This window comes from Protopterus annectens, chromosome 2.part1 (assembly GCF_019279795.1).
Source record: "Protopterus annectens isolate FY-2018-M chromosome 2.part1, PAN1.0, whole genome shotgun sequence".
Classification (NCBI taxonomy): Eukaryota; Metazoa; Chordata; order Ceratodontiformes; family Protopteridae; genus Protopterus; species Protopterus annectens.
Genome location: NC_056729.1, coordinates 342354468 through 342373497, shown reverse-complemented (window position 1 = coordinate 342373497; position 19030 = coordinate 342354468). Strand labels below are relative to the sequence as shown.

General features: G+C 37.0%; 1 protein-coding gene across 1 annotated transcript in view; it reads right to left on the bottom strand.

Annotated features, from left to right (window-relative positions):
* LGI2 (leucine rich repeat LGI family member 2) overlaps window positions 1–18010 on the bottom strand; it is a 478725-nt gene extending 460715 nt beyond the window's left edge. Inside the window, exon 1 of the mRNA XM_044062177.1 lies at window positions 17291–18010. Within this exon, the coding sequence (XP_043918112.1) occupies window positions 17291–17466 (176 nt within the window). The 5' untranslated portion in view covers window positions 17467–18010. The remainder of the gene's footprint in view (window positions 1–17290) is intronic.
* Between the last annotated feature and the right edge of the window lie 1020 nt (window positions 18011–19030).

Genomic DNA, 19030 nt, shown 5'->3' with positions numbered 1-19030 from the left:
AGTGAACAATAAGAGAGGGATTTTATTTCAACCTATTTTAAAAGGTGGTACTACTGCAGTTTTAAGGAAAATTAGAAATTTTGATCAATATTCTAGTTTGGACATGTCTGTAGATTCACTTGCTATAAAGGGGATTATCAACAAGAACAGGAAGCTACTACATTATGGGACATTTTAGAGTCAAAGCCTAACAGTGTTTATCACAAAGGAAGGTGTTTCAAAACAATGTTAGAAAAATCTGACACCTTCTTAAAGGTCCCTCAGACAGAGCCAGGGTGGATATGTATAGTTGTGGGATGTGCAATATGTGTAGGTTTGTTTATGTTACTAAATACATTTATATAAAGAGTATTAATTTTGCTATTTATTTAAAAGAAAGGTACTCTTGTAAATCCACTGGTTTAGTGTATATTGTTTTATGTTCAGGTTGTTCTAGTTATTATACTGGTATGACTAAACGTAATTTGGAGAAACACATCAAAGAACATTTACACAGTCTAAAAGTTAAAGACCACAACAATGGTTTATACAAACATTCTGTAGTCTGCCCTAATTTTAAGATTTTTTTTTATTTTCAGTTATAGAGTGTTTGCCATATGACTTAAGAGGAGGGAACTATAAAAATAAACTACAGACAGTTGAGGTGAAATGGCAAATAAAATTATGTGCTCACAAAGTCCCTGGATTGAATGAAAATATAAATATAAAATGCTTCTTAAAAGGAGAGAGATTAAAAGTGTAACTTTTGTATGACTTAGGCATTTTTGTTCTTATAGAAAAATATTGGCTTTTAAGTGTTTTAATTGGTTTGACTTAATTGTTTAATTATAGATAATTAAAGCATGTATAAAAATGATAGCAAAGTTTTTTGATGAAGTATTCTGAGGAAGTCTGTTGATGAAAGTGCAATAAAATTGTTTGACGCTAGTGCGGTTTGTTATTTTGACTTCATTTCTCCAGTGGCCATGGTGTTTTTTCTGTTCTATAGTGTTTTGTCCACATCCAGTGCTTTTGGTTTTAAGTTTATAAATTCTAATGGGTCTTTGATGACTACTCTCTTCTTTGATAAACTGACTTTTAATAAGTAGTTTTGCATGGAATAACTATGGGGTTAAGCATTATTACGATTTATTTTAATGTAATTTAAAACATGTATTTATGTAAATCTGCAGGTCAAATGATTGCACACATGGACCAAGTTAGTGATAATATAAATACTTGCTTTGTATTACTTAAAATGAACACTAATAAAGCCACTGAGCAAAACTGTGGTCTGTTGTTTTCGTTCACATTGGTATTTCCCAATAAAAGTTGCTATTCTTTTTTAACATACTAGAGTGTAGGTTTACTCTATATATACTTTATCATTCCATGCATTTGTCATGTGTGTTCATATTTAGAGAGAGAGAGAGAGGTGGAGGGCAGTCCCTTTTATAGGATGGATTGTGATCAACTCAGACTGCAGACTGTTGCTCCTTGAAGGATGCATGTTAAAGCCCGTTCATGTAGTTCACTGAGTCAAAGCTATTGGATTGTGATCTAGACAGTGTTAAGTTAATCACAATCCAAATGACTTAAACAAATTTTTATATACATAATTGGCAGACAGATGGATAAATTCAGGATAAGTGGTTCATTCCCTAAACCCACAGTACAAAGATATTTAATTTATTATACACCCCAAACCTAAAATGTATTCAGTCTATCTCTTTTTATTTCTGTCTTCTGAGGTCTGAATTACTGTTTCCCATTACTATCAATGGGCTGCAGTAATCAGGCAAGTTAATTTGTTAAGAATGGTTTAGAGTTTCTGCAGGTGTTTATGGTGTCACATGAGTGGTTTTCTACTCAACTGCTGAGATAAGTTGCAATCATTTCTAAGTAATGAAAGTATTATTTTTTTCACTTACTTTAGTGTTATGCAGAGAATTACATTGGGATTTGTTAGCTTTAGTTTATTTGAATTTTAAGATATTTATTTTGAATTAGGTCTTTTTATAGTAAAGTTGCTTTCTGATTGGTTTTAACAATGGTATAGGCAGATATACAGCCACTGGAAAAAAACACTGAAACCATTTTCATTAATTGTCTGCATTATACATATGTTTTCTTAATTAACAAATGCCACTCACTCCAACACTATGTAAATTGCTCAAGTTCTGCCTTTCCTTAAATTTCACCCCTGCAAGTATTGTTCCACAAATTCTGTTTTCTATTTTAATTTGTTTCTTCCCTTTTTAAGATCCCACCTCCAATTGTTTTATCTGCTTTACAATATTCAATATTTCAGTTATGGATGTTTTAGATTTTGATTTCCATTTCTAGTAATTGTTTTTTGGCAGCCAATAGCATTAAACTTAGCAAGGCTTTACTATAGCTATGCAACTGAGACCCTATATCCCAGCTCAGAATAATAATTTCCTTAGTTACAATCATATGTTTCACCAACACTTCTGACAAAGTATTCTGCAGGGAAATTTTAACTGCCAACTCATTACATTCTCTAAAAACATGTTTCTAATTATCTCTTTCTTTTCCATCACACCTATGGCAATTGCTGTCTACCTGAGGAAAAATTCTCTGAGGTCTGATTAGGATATAAAAATACACTTCTGTGAAAAACAAATCATATATCTTCTACACTTATTGCATCCTTGGGTGCCATACACTTGTCTTCACACTTTAACCTTTGACAACCCCTCTAAATTATTTCCAGTACTTTTCCCCATAACCATTTCTTACTTTTGCAATATTTTAAACAATATTTTCAGTTATTCTACTCCACTTGACCTCGCTTCTGAAGTGATACATATTTTCCCTAATAACTCTCATCTCATTCTATTACCCATTATTTAAATTCCTTTATTTTTAACCAATAATCAGGAAAGTGTCAGTGTCTCATTTTAATGCATTCCCCTACATCATCTTAGTCTTTATTGCTGCATGATCTGAAATACTTGCTGGATTTGTTTCAAAGTATTCAATTAAATATCTATGTTCATATGAAATGCAATTTCAATCCAGTATAGCCCTGTTATTGTAACTTGTGGAATAATATGAAAGTTCCTTCTGAGTTCTTGTTAGTACATTCATATCTTCCACATTAAATATTTTCATACATTTCTTCAGACATCTACCCTCTTTTATTATATTTTCCCTTTTAGATCATCCAATGCATCCTCACTACTGCAAACTGGGTTCTAGTCCCCAGCCACAAAATAATATTCCCTACTGAAAACTAGTTATTTCTCCCAGAATTCTCTTAAGCTACATAGCAGCAGTTTTAGATAGAATCTGAGTTTATACTGGTATAATCCTCTTTCCCAGGCGATAGCCCATTATTACCAAAATCTACCATTAGTATTTTCTTTTCCTCTTATATTACTATTGGAGCTCCTGTTACAGTCCATATTATTACCCCCCCCCATTTTCCTTTTCTTGATACTCTGCTTACTATTTGTTCCTGAAGTCCTTTCTTTGCCAAATTCACAAGCTCATTTCTATTCAAATGTGGTTCCTGTAACATTGTTATCTGCACTCCACACTTATATTTCAGTACTATTTACTTTTTTGTCTATACCTGCAATGCCATTGACATTCTATGATAAAAGTGACAAGAAGCTATTACTTTCACATATTACGCATGACAATTCTTTTGAATATGTTTCCAACTTGCAACTTACATGCACACATAGTGCTTCTCCTCTCTGAACCCATATCAAAATTTCCACACTATTTCCTTCATTAAAAATACTTAATAAACAATAAACAAAATATATTCTTAAACCCCAGCCCCTTTTAACGCAGTTACTCCTCTGTACAGGAACAGTTGCTTCAAACAACAGCTACAATCACAGGCTTTAATTATTCTAAAGTTAGGTTTAATCTTGCTGGAAACATACTAGATTCTTTATTTCCCATTGCACAGACACCATCTGTCCCTGTCCTATCTCTATTTCCTTCACAGAGATGAAAAACATGTTCTCAGTTAACTCAAATTAAGCCTTAAGAAATCGTGTACATGCTACTCTTAAATGAATAAATGCCATTGTGCACTATTACATTTAATATTTAAGTACTAAAGCTGCCAGGAATTCAACTGTTTGCAAAGATATTCACTTCTGTCAGTATCGAACTTTAATTAATTTTCACTGAACTGTGTACCAGTTCTCCTTTAAATAATAATCATGATGTTTCTTAAACAAATGTCTCAGAACACATTCTTCAGATACTTCCTAACTAATTTACTGCACTTATAAACATTCAGTTTTCCACTTGTTCATAAAAAAGCAGCTAATAGCTTTAGATATTTTTCAAACACTAATGAGCTAGCATTTTTGTGCTTTCTATTTTTGAACTTGTCTGCTTAGAAAAAAAATCCTTTGTCCACAATTGTAAGTTAAGAATATCTGTCTATACGTCCCTCTGTATAAAAACAGGGGAATTATTATCTTCTAATGAGCATATGCTATGATCGCTATACTTCCTTTCCAATGGCTTAAGTTTGGCATCATCATCAGTGCCTTTTTCCCATTTAATACATGGAATCAGGGTATCATATCAAGAGTGACCATCACCTACAGCCAATACTCACACCACCAGGTATCTAGCTGAAGATCACAACACTATATTTATTATATCCATTATTTACCTAGTTGCAGTATATACCTTGTCAGTCAAGAAATAAGTACTTACTATAACTTATTCACTCCAGTCAAGCTCAGGAGATTTGCACTGTAACTTCCAATGGGTGGAGCCTAAGCCTTTTGACAGAATCAAATGATGTCCTCACATTTCAAACACATATTCATATCAGTTATATATGCTGCAAATGTTTCACCAGGCTTTTGATTCCTTGTGCAAAATCTTTCTCAGCATCATCTTTAATACCACACACAAGTCTATCTTTTATCAGCTCATCCTTTAAATCACCAAATCTGCACGCTTTAGCTTAGTTTATCAAATCAGTTATATATGCTGCAAAGGTTTCACCAGGCTTTTGATCCCTTGTGTAAAGTAAGTGCCTTTCCATTGTAACATTCGTTTGAGGGTTACACGTTTCTCTAAATTTACATTTTAAACACTCAGGGTCCTCCCTTGACTCAGCCAGTACAACCATATGATGGTTTTCTCCCTCTCCTGCAAAGACAGCAGGTGCATATACAAATGAACACTCCACTTCAATGGCTTCTGAACCAGCTAAATTACGCAGAATAAATGCCTCTGTATGGTCATCTTTATCAGAAAATGCAGCCTGTATAAAAATATTGTACTCTTGCTCAAACAATCTCCAGTTCTCTGCAATATTACTGTCAAATACAAGTGGACCTGGTTTTCGAAATCCATCTGCCATGACAACAAATTATGCACAAACACACTGAAAAATATGGCCTCTATAATTATATATACGAACAAGCTATGTGGGCCTATAATAACATTCAAATACACAATAAACTCTTTGAAATACTGTACTTTGCGAAATATGCTTTGAAATGGCTGTATTTTGTGAAATAACTGTACTATAATACTGCACAAACATGCAAACACTTCATACACTTCTGACAACTCAAATAGTTTAGATTAATGTGAAAAAATGTGGTTGTTTCCCTTATTTTATTCATTTTATGCGATTTGGACTTTATTTCAAACATTTTCCGTAGTTATTTTGAATAGTTCTGTTAATATATTGTAATTTTGAATATTTCTGTTACTTACAAATTAGTTTAGAGCATTCTGAATGCCTTGTTTCATATTTTGAGAATAAGAAATATTTTGAGGAAGTTTTAATACCTGAAATTCATTTCTGACCTGTTTTGTGAATTATACATGCAATAGGGATGATTCACTCCTGTATATTCCTCCAGTTTTAACTGAGTGCCTTTCAGTCTCAAAGCTGAGGAATCTGGATTCCATTCTGGCATCATGTCCTTTTAGACATGCCACTTCTAACACCATGTCACTCGCCCCTCTCTAGTATAGATGATGAGCAGGCGGGGTAGTTCATTTATAAGCTTTATTACATAGAAGCACTTCAGGATGGATAGCAGCATTATAAAATATAAACAAACTGATTAACAGACACACTACAAAGACATACTTCCTTACATCTCAACAGCTAACTACAAAATGGCAGTCAGGCTCGCACGTGCTCAGTATTTACACACTTCTGCAAGCCCCTAGAAAGCTTCTTAAACCTATACATACATAATGATCTACAGAACCTATTAAAAATACTACGATTCAATCAAACTTCGGAAATCAATCAAGCTGCGAATCTTCGCAGTCCTATTCCTGGATGCATCAGTTTCTCCTTACTGTATCTATGAACACAGTTCCACATTTAACTGAGGAATCTAATTCTTTACATCTTTGCAAATAAAGCTGCAGCCGGAACTTTACACCTTTAAGGTTGTTGGGAGAAAGAGGAATGATTTTTTTTTTGTGCACAGTTATGTTAGTTTCCCATAGCGCTCTGTGTTTTGACATTCTTTTTGGAACTAAGGCTGAAGTTTGTGGCAGTAAGTGTAATTTATTTTCTGTAGTTGTGTTTTAATCGTGGTTCACCCACATGGTTAAGGGGTAATTTGGTACCGGGAAATTTCTGAATGTTGTGGTCATTATCCCAGATGAATAATTTATTATTTGATTTCATTTTAATAGACTCTGGTGCTTCTATGTGCTTTAAATATGATTAAGTAAAGTGAAGCAGGCTGTATTAGTTCGTCAGTTGTTATTTTGATTAGATACTTTAAAAGCAGTGACGTTCACAAATAGAACATTTTTAATGGAGAGATAATCATAACTTTGCTGAGGGTCTTTTGGTGTTGGAACCCCTAATATAGTGTTTTGCTTTTTCTCAAGTCCCATTCTTTGTGGAGTTGGTATTATCATTTGATGCTATAGTAGCATCCCCTGGAGTACAGATTTTTCCCATATGATTATTAGTTACATTTTTTTTTAGAAGTTAACAAAGGGTGTGGAATTTTTTGTTATAAAGGTAAGCCTGATGGGCACTGGTGTCTCTTTTCATGAGTAACAAGGCAGGAGGTTCTGGCTAATTGCTCACTGTTACAGAGTACGAGGGGAAACCTTAAAGGACTTTAAATCACAGTTTAAGGAAGCTTCTACAAAAGAAGCTGAATGTTGCTCCTTCAAAAACAGTGATTAACTGCCACATGTCACTTTACAGTTCACTGTCTTAAGTTTTATTTTAGACGTACTGCATAAGTACTGTTAACTTAAGTGTGATGTCTGACATGATAGAAGATAGACCATTGTGAAGACAGTAAATCTGGGCAGGACATAATTTGAGGCTCACCAAATTCTGTTTTACAAATGTACACCTGATATCGTGTTTTGTACTACATACCTTCGGTTAATCATTTCTTTAGTGTGTGCGTGTGTGTGTGTGTGTATGTGTGTGCGTACGCGTGTGTGTGTGCGTGTGTGTGTGTGTGTGTGTGTGTGTGTGTGTGTGTGTGTGTGTGTGTGTGTGTGTGCGTGCGCGTGTGTGTGTGTGCACGCAAATTATTATCTTACTTGGAATGTACAGTTTTACTGGAATCTTGTTGTATATTTTTTTATAAAGTCTTTTGTTAATGTCTGTTTTTATATAGTCTATATGAGTTACTGTTTTGGCCCTGGTCATGGCTGAAAAGGTTCAATTGACTAGCCTGCCTACCCAGTAAACAAAAGGAAAGCAGCAGTGTATGACCAGAATTTTACCTTGCAGTTGTCTTTCTCCTGCAGCTAGTTAATGTATGTTTGGCTGAAATTACCTGACTGGGTGGCCTGCTTCCATGGGTACCAGTTAAACAGCAACTGTGGTTAGAAATTCTGTGCGTGTGTTTATTTTTTGCATAGGTGTTTTTGGCAATAGTAATATCATTACATCACTCTTGAGTAGTTTTATTTTAATTGAAACTGACTAGATTGGTATAGTCTTCTGTTTCCTGCACTGCATTTTGCGTTACCAGAAGTTGCTATTAGGGTGACCACGATGTCCTGCAGATTCTCATTTCTATTTAGTTAGAATGAGAGTGCTTAGATTTCTTACTTGCATTCGGATTCTTTGGACTGAGTTTTCTGTAACTTTTTTCCCACAGCTGCACTCTTGTTTTTGTACTGTCTCATACAATTATTTATTATTATTTATTTACTTGCCTTTGTTTACCGGGATGATCCACTGGGCCAAAAGGGCCTATTTTCAGAGGAGGCCCGGGGAGAAAACTCCACATTAAAGACAGTACATACAACTATACATTACATATAAATAAGAGCATGCAGTGCATATACTAACTGTATGCATTGTATGTGTGATATACTTCATACAGTAGTTACAGTACAATTATAGAGGTTCAGATATACAGTGAAACAATAAAGTAAAACATGCTTTAAAATTAGGTCGGGAATGGTTATATATCGGGCAAGGTAATAGGATACACTACACTGCCAAGCTATAGGAGTATACAGTAGAATAACTACTAGTGTGTTATGACAAGATAGGAAAATTAAGAACCCAGGAGTGTAGCTTAGTTCTAGTTACGTTGTCTGAGTAATTAAACATTTAAAAATAAAATACTTATAGATACAGTAGCATAGTTGAGTCAAGATATAATAAAGTGTGTGATTGGCTTAGATTCCAGATAAACAGCTGGAATAATTAAGGAGTAATAAAGTCTTAAAGGTAAGTATGAGAGAGCATCTATAGCAGAAAGTATTGGCTGAATAGTTAAACCATACCTAGAAATATATAGATATATATACACATACTGTTATAACTTTTTGTTTGGAACCTGTTCTTAAATTGGTTAGGTGAAGAGACTTGACCTTGTTTAGCATTTATCCCTCTTTTCCAGTAGTACCCAATATTGACATTTAAGTACTCTGTGCAGTGAAAGCTGTGAAATTTCAGATTCTGTATGTTTATAGGCCCAATAGAAAGGAAGGCATCTCGGAGTAGCTATATATATATATATATATATATATATATATATATATATATGTAGTAAAAATGAATTTCTGTGACATTCAGTAAGTTTCTGACTGTATTTGGGACAGAAAGAACAAAAGGCTATTGTGTCAAAAGCAGTACTATATAGTAGGCAATATCAGAATTAATGCAACAGATTCCTGAACAAAATATTGTGTACTTTCATCCAAACGTGACATGTGTGGAGGAATTCAAGTAGCTGTCCAGTGACCTGCAGCAACAGCTATTAATTTTTTTTTTTTGGTCACTCGAAATAGTTGCTGTCCCAACCTCTGATTTTGGAAATATAGCATCCCTGTTTGTAATGTATAACGTCTGCAACTGAAAAAATGGCAGTATGGTTTGTTTTCATTTATATAAATGTAAGATTGCCTATGTCATACACGATAACTTAATAAAAATGTTTCTTGTTTTTAAAAAAAATGATGTTGCTCACATCTGGCCAGTCAAACAGTAGAATTTTGTAGTTCCTCTTCCTTTCTTTTCCTTTTTTTTAAATGAGGGAAAACAGCTTTTGTGTATTACTGTTAGAAACAAGGAAGCAAGAGGAAATACATAGTACTGCAGACATGTCTGGCAAGCAAAGTGCCATTATAAATGCCATTCTAGTTACTAGGGGTACAGTAGAGGGTTTCCTGATATCTGTGTGTTACTGCTGGAAATGATTAAATTCCTAAATATGCACAGCAATTTCTGTCATAGTCAGTCAGATATGTCCACAGTCACCTTATCTGTTTTTTTTTTTTTTTAGGCAGAGTTGCTGTCTTTCTATGGATGCTAGAAACAAGCTGAAATACATCATTATATTTTTTGCAATTCTTCATCAGACATTCCTCCTGTCCTAAGCACAGACTTTGCCTTTGGGCGAGTATCCATTAATTCCTATTGTTAGAACCAAGTTGAAACACATTACTCTTACAGTCAATACTTTTTGACATACGGTCGATCAAAAGATGTTTGCTGTCCTGACTGAATTTGTAGTCACTGGTGAAGGTTTTATGCAATTGTGTGCAGCATTACTATAGACAGTGACACTGTGGTCACTGTAAGAGTTTCTGCCATTCTATGCTCTTGGAAACAAACAAGTGCAATGTAGTGGACAACACTACTTGCATTTGGTCAGTAAACCATTTCCCTAGTCCTTAGTATCACTGTGATAATGGTCAAGGAGGGGGCAGGAAATAAGTTGATTTGCTGTCTTCATTAATTCTTACATTTAGTCAGTTTAAAACGTGAATTCTCACCAATGCATCTGTGGTAACTAGGGGAAGATTGATGTTTTTGTGTATTACAACTTACAACACAAGTAAATTATTAACTTACCTTGTTTTGTTATACACCTTTGTCTGCACTGACCAATATGGAATCTCAGTCAACTTTTGTCCCTTCTGCAGCCAGCCTGAGAACACTAGGTATTTTGTGGCAGTGTAGTAACTGCCTCATGCTTACCAAAAATTCTTTATTACTACTTCACAATGATAAAGTATGTGGGAAGTGTAAGTATTTACTTAACTTCTTGTTGGTTACCTTTTCATCTCAGAGCACATTTGGTAAGCACAGCACACATACATACAGGGCACAGAGCAATTCTACTAAACCAGTTTACGCTAAGGTTGCTAAGAGAACACTGCCTAAGCTTACCAGGCTAAAGACTAAGAAACTTCAGCCTCTAGTTCACACAGCAACACACCTAACTTTACCCTTCACACCCTCAGCCAGTACTCATACCTCTAAGAGTTACAAAGGTGCAGACTTCGGGCCCTCACTGCCAATTGAGTCTGCATCTAATCACTGAAATGTTTTAGCAATAGGTGACTCTACTCTCGGGTATATGAACAGCATCCTATACAGGCTGGATAAAAACAGGGTGACAGCTATCTTCCTGCAGCCAGAATGCAGGACATAAGGGTTCTTAGATCTTTCCATCCAGAGAAATATGATTATGACCTAATAATGGTCCACTTGCTGGTTAATGACCTTAGAAGCACTATACAGAGAAACTTGCAGCAGGATATGACTAAGCTTGCTATGCAGGTGTCTGAGGCAGAAAAGACACTAGTCTTGAGTGGTATTTTGCCATCAGCCAACTTGATGCTGAGAGTTAAAGAAGCAATAATTGGCTATGTGACTGCAGCCATTTTTGAAGGAGCCAGTATGTGTCAGCTTGAAATCAGATGGCAGACAAGATGCCTTTTCACTATGCCAGAAATAATCTGCACATCTCTTACCAAGGCTTTTGCATCCTAGCTAAAGGCTTTACTGCCTCCGTAGTGTCTTTTTAGGCAGAGTCCTTCTGATGACATTCCAATCTAGTAAACTCTAATCTAGAAAACACAAAGCATGCCAGGAGTCTTAACAAAAAAAATGCTGAAACTTGAGGTTCTCCTGCAATTTGAATACATTCACATATGTGTAGTTACAGAGATATGATGTCAGAATGAAAGCACTCCCTCTACTCCTGGGTATAGTCCCAATCACATCTTCAGACCTATGGGCGACAGTGGAGGAGTATCAGCATTTGCCAGGGATATCATTACCTCATAACAAATTCCACAGGACACTACGTATGAAGTCCTAGAAATCCAAATCACCATAAACAAGACTAATTACTACTTCATAGATAGTTATACCTTCTGCGTTCCCTTCTGAGCATGACAGCTGTCTTTAACATATTAGCTGAAATCTCCATTAAACCAGAACCTTTCTCTTTGGGGACCTCAACTATCAGTCAACAAACTAGCTGACCTATACTGCCGATAGTCAGCAAGTCTAACTCTTTCTTGGTATAAACATTTAACTCCCTTTTACAAATAGGTAACCATTCTACTAGGAGCTCAAATATCCTTCACCTAGTCCTCACAAATATGGCCACTTATGGCCACTTCTTGTACATCTCAATATATGTTATCTTCCCTTGTTGAGTCAGACTATAAAACAGGTGATCTTTCCCCTTAAAGGTTGCGGTACTTCTGCTTCAAGTACATCCGTGTTTAGGGACCTCTCAAAAGCAAAACTTCTTCAGTTACATGATGATCTAAACAAAGTCTGCTGTAATACTTCCCTGATAGATCCCATTGATAAGGCTACTGTCTGTGCCTCTGACTTCTACTCCCACTTAAAGAATTGCCTTGATAAGGCAGTCCCTTCTTCTTCTTCTTTCAGCTTTTCCCAGTTAGGGGTCGCCACAGCAGATCATCTGTCCACTCATGATTTGGCAGTGGAGTTTTACAGTGTCGAGTTGCCAGCCTGGTGCCCAACCTTCCACAGAAGGCACACACACACACACACACTCACACCTAGGGCCAATTTAGAGTGTGCAATCCACCTACTGCATGTCTTTGAGATGTGGGAGGAAACCGGAGCACCCGGAGGATACCCACGTGACCACAGGGAGGACATGCAGACTCCGCACAGAAGGCGTCCCAGCCGAGAATCAAACCAGAGAACCTCTTGCAGTGAGGCGGCAACGTTAACCGCTGCACCACTGCAGCCGCCCCATCCACAGCAAATATAATGAGAAATTTAAAAATAACACCCTATGGTGGAATAACCATATAAATACATTACATAGCAAGAGAAAGAAATTGCTTAATGTTAATGACAGATTTCATTCCAGCTACCTTTAAAGCAAACTAGTAAAGAGTTCAGGAGAACCATTAGGAAACTCAAAGCTAAGCAGGAATTTAAAATGCCCACTAAAACCAAAATCAAGTACAAATCATTCTTTAAATATATTAGAAAGTTAAGAACTAACACACAACAATGTTCAGAGCTAGCCCACTACAATACTTCACATTCTGACCAAAAGGAATAGGCAAAATCCTAGCTGACAAATTTAGTGCAAATTTTACTCCATCCACAGTTACAGCCATTCCACAGATTTCACAATCCCAGTCTCCCTCTCAAATTACTATGGAACAAGTTCTCTCAGCCCTCTCAAAAGTTAAGAGCACCTTATCCATGAGTCCTGATAAAATACCAACTTGCCTGATTATCAGTGTCAAATATGGCTTGTATGATCCCTACTTAACCTTTTTAATCTAAGCCTCTCCAGTGGTTACATTCCTGAAGTCTGGAAAACAATTAGTGTAATGCCATTGCACATGGGTGGCCCCACCACAGATCCTTGTAACCATGGATACATTAGTCTCACTAGCCTCATTGGTAATGCTATGGAGCACATTATCTCGGGCTTCATTCATTTGGACATTGAAAGTATCTTAACCCTTGATCCTCATCAATTTGGGGTTGTCAAAGTAAGAAAATGGTGTGATGTTGGCATAACAGTTAAAGTGTTTACCTTGCAGATACAAGGTAGAGGGTTTGATTCTCATGTGGAGTAAGCCTAGGACTGATCTATGAACCTATGAAAAAAGTAACCAAAGCAGATGAAAGCTGTTGAGCAGTACATACAACATGTATGGATCTTAGCCAAGGTCTTTGAAAGTATTCCCCATGCAGGCATTTTTGACAGACTTGTAAATATGAACATAAATCCTTATGTTGTACAGTGGATAGCTAACTAGCTGTTTGATAGTATCCACATGGTTAGAGTCACAGGTGCCACTTATAAAACAAAAAAACGCATCAGTGGTGTACCACAGGGCTCAGTGTTGGGCCCTCTCCTTTTTTGGTATCTATTTTTCATACTTTCAGACCAACACTCCTAGCCTACAGTTATCCATTTTGCAGACAAATGTAAATTGGGTGCTATTCAATCTTTCACTGACTCAGATTTGTTCCAACATGGGTAAAACCATGTTAACAATTGATGCAAGAAAATTTGTCTCAAATTAAATGTAAAAAAATGTCGCATAGTTCATTTTGGTAAACAAAACATTTTCACATACCATACAAGTGATACACCCCTTCAATCAAACACTAGTGCAAGGGATTTAGGCACTCTTGTTGGTAATTCCTTACCACTTGGCCATAATGTCTCCACAGTAGTTCAGAAAACCTAAACGGCTCATCTAATTTCCAAAGGCATCTCCATTACATCCAAAAATACTTCAACATCCAAAAAGACTTCATTCCTCTTTACTTCAATCTCATCCACCCCATTTTTTAATATAATGCACCTTTTAGCATGTAATTGACTAAACATATCAATCAGAATGAAAGACCTTAATGATTTATAAGTAAAAAGATCAGTGGCCTCAAAAATTGTTATCAGGACAGACTGTCACCATTCACCATGTACTCAATCTATCATAGATTCCTCCATGGAGATCTTTTTCTAGCCTTTAGAGCCATGAATGATCCAACCCTCTTTGAACTCTTATTCCTTCACAGAACAAATGGTACCTCAAACATGCGGTTAAAGAGACAAAACCTTCATCAAAAGATACGACACACTGGTGTGACATATTTACAGACCAGTGCATCCCTCACCATTGGAACAAATGCCCACTAGATGTCACACAGAGTAGCATCCTTTTTACTTTCAAGGTAAGCCTAGACAATTGGTTGGGCAGGCCCAGATTCTCCCTTGGTAAATTTTCCCTTGCCCTTCTTGACGCTGGAGGGAACTTTTGTACAGGGGTACAGGGGAGTTAGGCTCATGCGGAAGGCTCAAATCACTATCAATCTACTCAGTATCATACAGATTGCTCAGAGGTGATCTGTGTCTCGCCTACACGGCAATAGCGGACCCTACCCTGCTAGAGATGCTCCATATCCATAAGTCTAACTCCTTGTGCATTACCTGCTCGAAAGGCATAAATCTAATATCCAACATCAAGAAAACCTGTTGGAGGGACAGGTTTGTCTCCTAGAGGCTGCCCCATCTCTGGAGTAGACTTCCCATACATGTCACACAGGGTACCTCGTTTACCCTCTTCAAGCGCAACCTTGATGAGTGGATAGGAAACCAAAGATTTGTCCCAGGAGTTCTACCTGTGTCCCTCACTGACAAGGGCGACAGGTGCTGACTGAGGTTTCTTTTTGGGGATAAACTTTTGGCTAGGGTTGTAAGGGCCCCAGGGCCTCTGATGATCCTATGATCCTATAATGGTCTGCAGACTGATTGCATAGTACTTACCTATGAACCCATAACTGCTTATCATACGCAGTGGTATATGACCATTTTTTTTTGTTTTTCAATATAAATATGCCAAAAGGTGACCCTGCTCTGAAGCTACCCTACCTTCATCAACCAGCCCCACCCATTCAAATGCCCCCCTTGCAGTCCCATATTTTACTGAAGTCACCAGCCACAAACGGCAACTACATTTTATCACCTGTATCCTACAACTTCTGCTATACTGCATTGCTTTTTCACTATATAACAGGTTGAAAAGAAATGTCTTTATCATTAGACTATGCCTTTAACCAATTTTTCCTGTTGCATACAGCTCTCTATATTACTATTAGTGTGTGTATACAAAATATACCTGTATACTTGCAATGCTTATTTAGAAATTAGAATGTTTTCTCTGTTTGTCCTCTTTTGGCACTACCCAGTACCAGCTAACATGGTTAACAAAATGCAATTATAAATGTGATACTGCCCACGAATGCAACAACAGCGATATCAGCATTACCCCCTCCCCAAAACCCAATATGTCTCCACCCTCATAGGCAAAGTCATGGCATCCATATCATTTCAAGCCATGCGTCTTCTAATCATACAATAACCAGCGATAAAGTTGACTATAATCAAAAATAAAAGCCCCAAATCAGGGACAATTTTAAAACTTGAGTAATACTCACTTAGAAGTTTGATGTGATACGACAACTTTTGCTAACATTTTGTGAATAATTAATTCATTACACATTTACAACTATAACTAATATTATTTAGTGACCTCAGTTTCAATGCAAAAGGGACACAGCAACATCAAGGATTTTCCTCAAAACTCAGAGAATGTTCACCCCCACCAATTTTTACAAAGTACGTAACACTTGTGTCTTTTGGCTTTTCCCGGTTAGGAGTCGTCACAGCGGAACTCCGGTCCGCTAATTATTGGTAGTTGATTTTTACGTGCCGAGTTACCAGCCCTGACGCACAACCTTCAACGAAGGTACGCCCATTCACGCATGTCTTCACGCAGTAGACGCTCTAGCTAAGAATCGAACCGAACCGAACAGCGTCTTACTGTGAGGCGACAACGCTACCGCAGCACCACCACCGCGGGTAACACTAAACAAGTTATTTATACAGTGCTCCACAGCCTGTCACAACAGAAAGGATGCACTTAAGTCTAGTGGTCTGCATAACTGAAAATAATAAAATAAATCCACCAGCACTTTCCCTTTGCTTACACTACTGAATACTACCTTATCTTCAAAAGTCAGCACCTATACTTAGCTTTACTGCCTACTTTCTAACATTGTCCACTAACAAAACAACGCTCTTCCGTTTTAAGGCAATGCATCTTAAAACTGCTTCACATCACAAACAAAAATTTAATTGCCAGGATGAATGAATAAAGGCACTCATCAGCCTCACGTTTTGGAATGTGCTTGGAAGCATTGTTAAGTTCCTGAACTACTTTCCAACTGAGTTTAGGTAAAATATTATTAACTAATTTTATGTGACTATTTCATAAGGAGGCATCTACTATATTCTGTTTATTTCTCTAGACCGCGGTCAGTACAAGCATACTAAAAATTGACCTCACCAAACAAGTTGCATTTATGCAGCAATACCATCATTTAAACACATTTGTTTTGTGTTAGCTAGTGCTTAGCACAAAATAACGCACATTTCATCCTAGTCATTAATCCATTCGTATTTCTGCTTCATGCTGCATTTGATAAAAGGACCTTCCTGACACTTTGTTATACCACAATCATTAACCATGTTTGCACAAGACGTGTTAGAAGTTTCCATAGGAAAGAAACCACATCAACTCAACTTTCATTCTTTTCATAACATCTAGAAATACCTAGCTGGGACAACCTGCACGGTACCCAGTCACAAGCACTTCCAAGTTAATAAAACTGTACACAGCAGCGTAACAACAGGTATTTGGTAATATACTTACAGCACTGCAGTATCAAATAATATAATTAACCGATTTTTGAAAAAAAATTTTTTTTTTACTGTACACTGCAGTGATGTTCTACCAGCCATAACTGTGCAGACGCTACATCTGTTTATGTAATGAAAATACTGGCGACATTCACACCTGTCTGTTGAGTCTTAACAAAGACATGCCTTAAAAGCATTTATTTTAGACAAAAATCCTACACAGCGAAAAGCCGATAAGCATGTGACTAGACAAATGCAGTCTAACCACATAATAAAACTGCAGATTGTATGCTGTACACATAATTACAGGACGCACTTACAAGGAATTAATGTCGTTGGGAGTGATTTGTGGTACCCACGAAGAGCCAACACAAATAACAGATTCTTTAGTGCAGGTACACGTCGATGGGCATCGGACGGGCTTAAGTTCCACGAAGGAAAAAAGGTTCTCACTTAGAAGGCAGAGGAGAAGGACTTTAGCAATCGGGGTTGTCATTTCTGTGACTGTTTCTTCATCTGGGATCAGAAAATAAATGTGTACCTATGATCGGTTTAACCCGAGCAGCTCAGCCCTCATTTCACAATCTGCAGCACTGGACTCCTGACATCAGCATTTTTTTTTCAGTTGAATTATTTATTCCACTCGGGTAGGGCAGGTTTCGAAATAATCCTTGAATAGTCAGGATGGCAGCAGTTCACGAGTGTTATGGTTTCTCAGGAGGAGTTACTTCTTGAAGGACGGACAGCAAGAGGGAGCATGACCTTGCAGAGCAGTGGGAGCAGCCCTTACTGAAGAAACGAGGCGTGCTGCAGCGTCCCTATCAGGCGTTAATAGTGTTAGTGACTAATTGTGCAAGAATCAGCATTAACATCCTAGCTGCAGCGGGTATGACATAACTTTACTGTGATCGTACTTTGTAAAAGACCAGCATCACTCATCGTCATCATGGGTCAGCCAGAAACAAAATGTGGGCGGCTGTGAAATCCCATGGTTACAAACATAAACTGTCTAACTTTTATCCCTTTACCCTGTTTATTTGTAAATTACATAAAATTAAAACTATGCCCCCCCCCCCCCCCCCCCCCATTTATATGTACAAACCCCTGTATTTCAGGGATGTCTTTTGATTTTTTTCCCCTATACTACTTGCGTTGCTGTGGATACACGATAGGAATTCTGCAGGCTTCAGGCCTCCGAAATGCAAGAGATAGTTTTACGTGAAAGACTGTACAGTGAATGCCTTATTTCGTGAAGACCGGAATCGTATAGTTTCCGAACCAGTATTGTGTTGGAGTTAGACCAGCAATTAACATTATATTCAGTGCCTTTTCTGGAAGAAAAGAAAACAAAACGGACAGAATACAATTTTGGTGTTAATATTATGGAAAAAAAAGAGAAGCTAAAAAGAGGAGTGCGAGCTTCAAAAGGAAAAGACCCCACTCATACACCAGATATTAAAAGCTGGCGTTTGATGAGGTTTATAATAAGAATTTGAATGAGATGTGTAAGGTTTGACTGATAACGAACAGGTAGCTTATAAGTGATGCATAATGTATGAAACTAAAAATATGTCAATATGGTTTGTTTTCATTTATGTAAATCTATTATTGCCTATGTCATAAGTGATATTTGATAAAAACGTTTATTGTTTAAAAAAAGGTGGCGTTTGAATATTTAAGGAAATTCTAAGGGTGGCAACTTGAAACACGAAACATACTTTCAAATGAAATTAAATGACAGCCGGACAATGTGTAGAGAGTAGGAGAAATAAGATGATCTGAACAGGAAAAATAGTTGCGATAGTGGTTAATGACTTGGGTGCTCCATTCACCAGCATTTAATACAGCTGTACTCGTGTCATAATTTCAGACATCAGAGTTGGACGTTAATTTTTCTGTTGAAGGTATATTTCATCCAGTTCTGTTTTGCTGTCTCCTTGCATACATCAAGACAGTTTCAAAAATACAGTCCTAATGTTTGTGTTTGTCCCTACTAACATTCTTATTTTCTTCATTGCTGTAGACAGTAAAGATGTCAGTGTGGTTATGATTGCCTTGGC